At 37.8% G+C, this 10399-nt stretch overlaps 1 protein-coding gene across 1 annotated transcript in view; it reads right to left on the bottom strand.

The window, feature by feature from the left end:
• Positions 1-7943, bottom strand: part of Cnbd1 (cyclic nucleotide binding domain containing 1) — a gene marked incomplete at its 3' end in the record, with an annotated part of 439441 nt that extends 431498 nt beyond the window's left edge. Inside the window, exon 1 of the mRNA XM_004643105.1 lies at positions 7856-7943. Within this exon, the coding sequence (XP_004643162.1) occupies positions 7856-7943 (88 nt within the window). The remainder of the gene's footprint in view (positions 1-7855) is intronic.
• Positions 7944-10399: the final 2456 nt, after the last annotated feature.

Raw genomic sequence — 10399 nt, 5'->3', positions numbered from 1 at the left:
GCAGGTAGGGGGTTCAATCCCAAGGCCTGCTGAGCTGGCCACACCCAGGCCACACCCCCTGGGGTGCTTGGTGAGACAGCAATTGAGACTGGGTGTGGTGGCACGCTCCTGTAATCCCAGCACTTGGGAGCCTGCAAACAGGAGACTCCTACGAGTCCGATCTAGTAGAGAGACCCTGAACACCCTGTAGATCCTTCCCTAAACTACAGAAAAAAAAAAGAAAGAAAGAAAAAGATCTGAATAGCTATCTCTTAACAGAAGATAAATATATATATATTTATATATATGGCCAACAGCTATATAAATAAACACTCGACATCGGTAATGATGGGAGAAATGTGAATTAAAACCACAATGACATCCAATTTCATAACTATTGGCATGATTGGTACTAAATAGATAAATATAATGTCTTGAGATGCAAAGAAAAGGGAATACATTTAGTATTGGCAGGAATGTAATTTAATTCAGCCATTATAGAGAGCAGTAAGGTAGTTCCTCAAAAGTTCAAAATAGAATTACCATATTAACCAGTAATCCCACTTCTGGACATACATCCAAAGAAATCAAAATTAATGTATCAAAGAGATATGTGAGCTCCTCTATTCATTACAGCCTTATTCACAGTGGCCAAGATGTAGAAGCAACCCTAGTGCCTATCAGCAGGTGAAGAAATTAAAATGTGGTATGTACATGGAACGTAACGTGATGCAGGCTTTAAACTGAAAGGAAACGCCATCCTTTTCCACAACATGGACAAACCTGGAGGACGTGTAAGCTATGTGAAATAAGCCAGGCACAGAAGGACAACCACTGCCCATCTCATATGTGGAGTCTAGGAGGAAAATCAAACTCTTAAGAGCATGGTGTAGAATAGTCCAGAGACTTGCACGCAATGCTTAAGGCAGAAAGGAGAAATGCTAGTTAAAGGTTACAAACTTCCAGTTAGACAGGAGGACTAAGGTTTGGAGCACAGCACAGTGCTCTGCTGCACAGCACGGTGACTGTAGTCAATAATATATCCTACATTTAAAAATCACTATGGGAGTGAATTTTAAATATCCTTACCAGGTGATAGGTAGGTGAGGTGGTAAATCGACTAAATCAAGCTTTCTACAATGTATACACATACCAAAATACCGTAGTCTAACCCATACATATATACAATTAATACTTTTCAAGTAAAAATAAAAATAAATTATTTGAATCACCAAAAAATAAAGTGCAGCTGTACACATATTTGAATATGGCTGACAAATTTCAAGAAAAATTATTTTTGGTAGTTGTTTCTGAAGTTAAGATTAGCTATGTAGACTGGAAGAAAGCATCAAAATTTTAGAGTTTCCCTGTGTTGATATGTTCGCTATTTGCACAATATTTTTTTTTGGCAGTGCCAGGGACTGAACCTGAGGCCTTGTGTGCACTAAGAAGCTGGTCTACCACTGAGATTCAGCCCCAAGTACAGTAGTTTTAAAAGAAACCCATTCATCAAAATTCATGTCAGCTGTGTTGTTTGTTCACCCTTCATTCCAGGTTAGGCACAGAGGATACAAGAAAAGGGAAGAGTAACCATTCATCTTAATATATTCATCTGCTAAGAACCATTAGCCAGAAGTCACATGCCTAAGGTATTTCAATACGAGATTAAAAGTAGCAAGAATAATAGAATAGGAAAAAAAGAGCTCAAAACTATCAGAGATATGTCAGAGCTTACTTCACATTGGAAGGAAAGGAGAGTCTTGTAGAAAATAAAGTAGAAAAGTAGACTTCGAAGCACCGGAACAGTACAACAAATTGAGGAAGCTCAAAGGGAACTCCAGAGCTGGGAAATCTGAGCTAAATCAGTAGAACATAGTAAGCATTATGAGATATTGTAATTTTCCCCTCTCTTGATAATTCTGGCTCTGTTTCTTAAGAGACTAGGTTAAGGTACAAAGTCAACTGTATTGAAACACAACATTGTTCATGATGACAATAATATCTCTTGGGTAATTGCATCCTGCAAGGAGCAGCTAAAGGGCATCTATAAACAGCTGATGAAGAGCAAAGAAATGGGCTTGCCTAAGTACCTTGACTGTAACTTAGAAGTCCCTTGTAGGAAACCTAGAAGCAGTGACTACAGGATCTTTCTAAGAGATACTGGTATATGAGGCTTTTAAGCCAGGGCAGTCCAGCACCTACCCTAAGTAGCTTTCATTACCCTAAAATTGAGCCTTCACCTGGGGCCAAAGAGGGCTGTGAAGGCTGTGGTCGAGCCAGCCGTGAGGATGTCTACCACAGGCGTGGAGTCTCTCTAGCTGTCCTGGAGAGTTGTCTTTCTGCTCTAGATTTTGCTGAGCACAGGTGCCAACAATAGCCATCTGAGTATTTAATCAAGCCTAGGAAATTTCTCCATAGTCCTGATCAGTATTGGCAGATAGGTTTAAGGAATGGCAATACAAACATTTTAGCTATAGTGGAGAATTATATTAGTTAAAGTGTAAAACCAAGGACACCATTGGTAGATTTTAACCCAATAATAAAAGATGCAAAGGTCAAAATGTAAAAAATGAATTATGATCTAATATTTAAAGGAGAATAGGATCCAATCAGCTTTTGAATGGAGAGTTAATATAACCAAATTTGTTTATTAATTATCTTATCGAGCACATAACCTGGTGCACAATACTTGCTAAAAGTAAGATCTGAGAGCAGATCAATGAAAGGAGATGGAAGACAGATTCAGACAGCTGGAAAACTGATGAGGGTGTAGTGATGGTAACAAAGGTGTCATTTCTGAGGACCGAGCAGTAGCATAGAGGGGAGGGGACCCAGCCTGACATCTAGTGGACAGTCAGATTTCCAATGATTTAATTTACTTCACCATTTCTAGTTCTCAGTCTGAACCCTCAGGCACTTTGGAGTTTACACTTAAATTCCAGAATTTAATTTTATAAAGGTCATTCAAGATTGTCTAACAAAAAGTACAAGTACATCGAGGTAGTTGTAACAGTGGTTAGAAAAACAAAAGATATGCTTTTCTGTTTTTTCTTTTTCCAATGAAGCATCCAATTTTTCTCTTCAGTAATATAAAATACAAAGTGCCTGTTACACTGAAAAATACAGCAGAGAAAATAATTACTTAATGCATTTTTAAGTCATCTGTTGATTATACAAGTGCAGAGACAGTCATCTTTTATATATATCATTCCTTCCTGAAAACTCAATATTCCTTTTAATTTTCATTATTATTAATTATAATTATTTTTTAATCTTTGTTCTTTTACACTGCTATGGCTTATGTTTACATTTCCTCGCAAAACCTCATGTGGTCATAGATTTGGCTTTTTCAGAGCTGGCTCAGTCTAGATGTGTGACTCTGGGGTTCATTCATGAAATTGCTAGGATCAAGGGCACTTGGATTTAGAGTGTGAATGCTGCTCTAAGTTCCCTAGAAAACATGCAAGGAATGGAAGCAGCTGCGGTCCTCTCTTGCTTGATTTCCTACCTTCTGCCTGCCATGAACCATTTCTGCTCTGAGATGCCACACTGCCTTGGAGCCAACAATTATAGATGAAAACCTCTACAACCTGTGAGCTAAATAAACCTTTCCTCCTTTAACTGAGTATTGGGTATTTTGGCTCAGCAATGAGAAAAGTAACTAAGACACGCACGTTACAGCCCACATTTCTGGGCTTATTCATCAGAGACAAACCTTTCTCTTTACCTGCACTCCTTGGATTTGAATGCTTTAGAATTTGAAATGTTGCAATATTCACTTTTCCAAATGAAACATATTTTGAAACTCCTTTAATATTTACATACTAAAGGACTGAGAAATCTGTAAATTACAGAAGATGCTCCTGAAGCCATAAAAATGACAGCACAATGTTTCCAGGCTTTCAGTCAATGTACACTGAATAAAAAAGAGCAAAAGAAACCTTTCACTTAAGAGTACCAAGTCGTTTCTAAATTCCTTACAGTCTCTCAGGTCTTGAACACTATTTTCTCCTACATGTTCATATACTGAAATAAGTAAAATATACCTATAATGTCTTCAACTTTAAACATTTGTTTCTAGAAAATCACATGAACTCTTTCTCACAGATCAACCAGTTGAAAATGTGAAACTCACTCTTTCTTAGAATAAGCCTATTAAGTATGAACATATGGAAGTGTGGCCTTTTAGCTCAAAAGTAGGTCACTACATCATAACCAGTGGTGAAACACTTCTTCCTACCTCCCACTAACAATTATTGTTAACAAGACATTCTTTTTCTTCTTTCTCTCTCCTCAGGACATCAATTTATAATAATAATAATGGGCCATGTGTGTACTTCAACCAGGTGTTATTTTGTCCAGATAATAAATTGGATGGTGTGGTGGTTGAGACATTGTGTCAACCTGAGATGTCAGAAGCTTGGCTGGATCCACTTGTAGAGTTCACTCCCTGGGGCGTGGGGGCCCAGAGTCCTTATATACCCAGCACAAAAAGGGTATATAAAGGAGTTGAGGAAGGTTTCTACACTCCACTTCCTGGGAGGAGTTCTGATCTTCACAGACATGCCACTTCAGAGCACCTTGGTCTATGCACCCCTTCACAGCAGCCCTGATCTTCACTGGGCTTCACAGTCACACCTGTTGCTCCTTCTCTGCTGTTCATTGTTCTCTGCCTCTGTGAACTGCTGCCTTTTGCCTTGGAGTCAGTAGAGAGTGGACTGAAACCTCCACTAACTGTGAGCTAAATAAACCTTTTCTTCCTTAATTTTGGGTGCTCATATTTTGTCCCAGCAATGAGTAAAAAGTAAACAAGACAGGTGATAAAATCCATAAGATTATTTAAATAATTCCTATCCAGACTAAAAATGGCATGACTCTTACTTTTGAGACGCTTCATCCCTTCCCAAGAGCTAGCAAGCTATTGCAAATCAAAGAAACATTAGAAGAAGAAGACCTGAAAGTTTCAAAGAAAAAAAATATTATAAGCACCAGACTAGCTCAGGAAACTGAACTGCTTCAAGTGTCTGTAAGTCCAAATGTCACAGCCAATGAGGCAGCTGTGGATTAGTGTTTGAGGATGTGTGATATATTGCTTCTCTTAAAATAAGTGCACCTAAGTAGACAAAATGGCAAAATGAAATCTGTGCCTATACATCACTTAGCCAGGAAAGTGGGAAAATGATTTCAAGGTAGTGGGTCAGAGAGGTAGAAGGTTACTCCTCGCATTTCCTTTCAGTGTTTGTGAGTACAGAAAATTCATTTACATAAATGATACACCTAGGAGATTCTACCACTTCACTCCTGTGTGAAGCTCAATGTCATTATACTTCGCTGTAAAATGGACCTCTATTAGCTTTTCATTGTTCTTGTAACAAATTACTAGAAATTTCCTGGCTTAAAACATTGCAGAAATATGTAATATCTAACAGATAGAGAAGTCAGAAGAAACAGGACCCTGGGCTAACACCCAGCCATCAGCAATGCCGCCTTCCTTCTGGGGCTCCATTAGCAAACTTGTCTCTGTCTTTTCGAGCCTCTGGATGTGCTAATGCCTCCTCCGCTCGTGCCTGGCACGGGTCTCACTTCATCATCAGAGCCTCTGGCTTCCATTCATAATCCTCACTTTTCAGTCTTCTGACTCTGACTCCCTATCTCCCTGTTTCCATGATAAAGACTTTGATGATTACAGTGGGCACTAGGGTAGTTGAAAATGGCCTCCCCACCTTACATCAGTTCATGAAGCTGCCTTAATTCCATCAGTATGCTCAATCCTCCCTTGCAGTGTGTCACAGAATGGCTGCAATTTGCGGGAATCAGGAAATGGACATCCTTGGGAGCCCTTATTCTGCTTATCACAGACTTCACAAGGTTGAAACAGCACGCAGACTGCTTACATCCTCTCTGCAGGAAGCACTCAAAAAATGTTACACATGAGGCTCTGCCCCAGAAACGTGGCTATGCTTCCCTGAATCTAACATCACCAAACAAATCCAAAGTAAACAATGATATACATATAATGAACGGCTGGAGATTTTTAGGTATTGAGCTGAACATTCCTAATTATGGCCATTATATTTTGAAACATTCCTATTTATAGCTTCTTTATAATACAGATTCAGTCATTTTAGGGATGGCAAGTGTGTGCCACGCAGCAGCTTTCACGAGGCCATTGTTTCCACAGTGACAATCAGAGTAAATGAAGGAGAACTGTTGACTTGCTAGAGTTAGCACAAAGACACAGCTGTTAAGCAAGCAGGACACGTCTCTGAAGAGGAGACGCAGACGCAGAACGTCGAGCAGGAGCCTCTGAAGAGACAGTCGGGAGCTCGGCTGCTTTCCATTACGCTCCAGTCAGTTCTGAGATCCAAATTGCTGCTCATTTTTCCCCTTTTAATCACTTCACAGAAGTTAAGTGTCCTTGGGAGACAGTGCGGAGGGTAGTGCACATTTCATCCCCCCGATTCTAAATTAATTTGGTCTTTTAACTCCCAGCTACTAAGCTTTCTGGGCTGCTAAAACATATTATCTTAGGGCAACTTGTTTTTTCTTTTATAAAACCTGAAAGTAGAAGCTGTGCTTTTGGTTCAGTTAGATTTAATATTTATTTCCATTCACAAATGAAAAAAAATATGCATTTTTACAATGATAATAGAAACAAATAAACATAAAAAATAAAAGAACTTCAAAGACTAAATCTAAAACTGTTTAAAACATACATATACCCTTCTTCAAAAGGTATCAGTGGCTGCACTGATGCCTTTTCTCTGAAGACTCTGAACATTACATTTTAGTAACTCTAGAAGAGTTAACTCCCCCAGAAAGCTAAGTGGTAGACAGATTGCCTTCTTCAAATCAGTACTATAAATTTACCCAGGAGATAATAAGGTACTGGAGTTAATTCTTTATTGAAGTTGGAAAGGGTCACATTACCTTTGTTATCTAAAATTACACTGGAGCTTTTGCACATCCCTGGTCACTATGTGGATCTCCACATAATATTTCCATAAATTGATGGCTACAACAAATATTTATGGTCTTGGGAAAATTTTTTGGGTTTAGGTAGACTACATAAAATAAGACTGTCAGTTACATATATTTCAAAATATTTCTATACTTGAATCCTATGATATTCTTTTTTTTAAAAAAAAATGTATTTAGTACAGGGTCTATAGGGTCTCACTACCCAGATCAGACTCATAGTGATCCTCCTGTTCTCAGCCTTCCAAGTGCTGGGATTACAGACAGGTGCCACCAAACCCAGTCTAGCAGTCTCAGTGTACGCCAGGAGTGGGGCTGGCACAGCAGGCCAGGGATCGAATCCTGGCCACTGCACTCTGCCTAAGCAGGCGCTTTAGTCCACTGAGCTATCCGGCCAGCCCTTAATTCCTATGATATTCTAAGTCAAATGCTAGAAAATTAAAATGAGAATAGGTTTCATAGTCAGAAAAATGGAAATTCTCTTTTTTCTTTTAAATTTAAAAATGAAAAATTTCTTTGTTAAAATTAAATATTAATCATGTCATTAATGGCAGCAACACCAACTCTGCATAGAGATTTGCATGGCTGTCACGGATACATGCTTGACCATGTGACCTTTCCAGACCTTTTTTTTCCTCCCTTTTAAAGAATTTCATCCAATTTGAAGCTCCAAGAGCTCAACAAGATCCTTTTTATAAAATATAAAATTATGTGAAACCAGGAGAATTGAAATTGCCTGAAGTAGACATGCCAGGATTTATGCACCTGTATCCATCCACTAGCCTGTTGCTAAGGTTCTAGATGTCCTCACCAACACGCAAATGCTCTGTTCCCTATACCTGGGTAATCACTATAGAAAACAATGATAAATGAGATCCTCAAAGGATGCTCCACTCACGTGGTATGCTGCGAAGGGGAGGAGGAGGCACATTGCTAGTAGCTATCATTTGGGAAAAGATCGCTGATGGAACAGTAGATATAGGCATCTTGGCGGCTCGAGGGCAGCTGATCAGAGAAACTACGTGGGAGGCCAGTGAACCACTTCACTTTGGATGTCATAAAGGAGAACCCTCAGGAACTCTCTCATAGGCTGAGTCCTGCGGAATCTTCCTGTTCACAGAACTATGTCCTCATCCAATGGCATTAGATGGGGGCTATGTTCACTATGGAGAAGGGGAGAGAGAAAAAGCAGCTGTAATCCATGAGGCAGATAGAGCAGAATTAATAGAATCCATCTGTCTGGGGTAGATTTAAAAAATTCATTTTGTTGACGTTCCATAGTCTAGAGCTCTTTTCCTACCTACCTTTGGTGAACCACAGACCCTTTCTGCAGCAACAATAAAAAGTAGGATATTTATTCTTCTCTCTATGACTATATACCATACATAGGATAAAACATTGCTTCTAACTATTGTGCAATAAACTTGTCTGGCTATATTTATCCATATTCTAACTGCAGCAGATGTTCTCCATTAGTTTCTGCTGTTGTACAATAATTAAGGCTGATTATGAGGGCTACTGTACAGAATCTTAATTTTTGCTGTATTTTTGATTCTCCATGTCATCTTTTGAACTCTTTAAAAGCTATTTTTCTTCTAATAACACTCGATTATTATATACAAAAAGATTACAGCCATCTAGTGCCCGAGTTGGACTAGTAGAACACTAACATTGGACCAAGTGTCAGCCAAACTCCTCTAAGCTACATTACTAACTAGAATTTAAAACTGTCTGTCATATTACAAAAGTAACAAGTTTATCTTACAACATTTTCTCTTCAATTGCATATGCACAATACATTTAGTCCAGCACAATTTTTTTCTGTTAATATATATTTCCTGTCCTTAGTCTTACAAGTTCTGGACTCCTTGTGGACTTCAACTTGTTGTGTCTCACTCATACTTGCTCCTTGCCTGTATTTCTTCTACACTAGCCAAGTATGTATCTCCACCTGCCTCACTGCTCTTTGAAATGAAATAAACAGTCTTCCCTTTGATAATTCCTTAATATTTTATTTCACAGTCTATTCTAGAACATTCTTTTTACATTCACATTGAAAACTCAAGGAATTGAGGACCACTTTATGAAAATTAAGTTTTAAAGTGATACTGAATTTTTCTTGGATGTTCAGTAGATGGGACTACAGGAAGGGGTGTGCGTGTGTGTGTGTGTGTGTGTGTGTGTGTGTGTGTGTGTGTTTTAAACCTGGATAAGCAGATCTGGTCAAACAAATATAAAAGCAAAGTTTTTAAGGCTTAAATTCATATTGATCAATTTTAACTCAAAGTTCACTTTCATCAATTACATTCACGTATTTTCTAACTTTTCCTTCTTGTATTTTTAACTTTTATGTATTTCATATAAATACACTGTATATCAAACATATGTAAGAATATATTAATTTCACATTAAACTAGACCTTTCTTGAAAACAATTTTAGACAAAGAAATGTAAGAAGTGAAATTGCAGATAAACAAGAGCATTAAAGAAGAAACAACAAAATTAACAATTAAAATAGCTTAATTTTATTTAAGTCTAAGTGCCATGATTTTGCATTTGCATTTTTTATTATATGCTTGTATGAACAGAGAAGACCCATCAATTCACAGATGCAGCTCCCCTCAAATGTTTTTAATTATTCCTTCCTGTATATTCTAAATCCTTTTAAAATTTCTTAGAAAAACAATGCATAATTATATTGCCTTTGACAGCCAGATGTATTAGATTGTCAATTCCTGATGAGCCTTCCTAAGTCTAATCCCTTCTCAATCATTTATTTGTAAAATTATTTAGGGCCAGTCATTTATTTTGCCTTATTCTAAATAAACTATTGCATATAATAGGGGGGATATTAATACCTCATAAAGGTGATATCAATATTAAATAAAATAATGAAACTGTAAGTCCCACAAACAGAACCTAAATATACTAATCATAAATTTTTTTTTGTTGTTAGTACAAGTAATGTTGGTATAGCTGAGGTAAACCTCTAGATATTCAAATAGATGAGAAAAAATTAGGGTAATAGTGCAACAGAAATGGTGAACACTTCCAAGGGACAAGAATTTAAGACAAAATAGAAATTTTTTAAAGAGGACTTTTTAGGAACTTATTTAATGTAAAATACAATTATACTCTTCCATTGCTCTGTAAGAATAGACTTTTCATTAAAGAAATTAAAGAAATGTATTTAGGTCAGATTTGAGGCTTAGAGCTGGGTGTGGCAGCACATGCCTGTATCCCAGCACTCCAGAAGCTGAGGCAGGAGAATGGCTGAGAGTTTGAGGCCAGCCTGAGCTATAAAGTGAGCTCAAGGCCAGCCTGAACTGCACAGCAACACCCTGACCCTGACTCAAAAAGACCAAAAAAAGAAGAAGAAGAAGAAGAAGAAGAAGAAGAAGAAGAAGAAGAAGAAGAAGAAGAAGAAGAAGAAGAAGAAGAA

This window comes from Octodon degus, unplaced genomic scaffold, assembly GCF_000260255.1.
Source record: "Octodon degus isolate 3935 unplaced genomic scaffold, OctDeg1.0 scaffold00165, whole genome shotgun sequence".
In the NCBI taxonomy this organism is placed as follows: domain Eukaryota; kingdom Metazoa; phylum Chordata; class Mammalia; order Rodentia; family Octodontidae; genus Octodon; species Octodon degus.
This window is presented reverse-complemented; position numbering and strand designations above follow the sequence as displayed.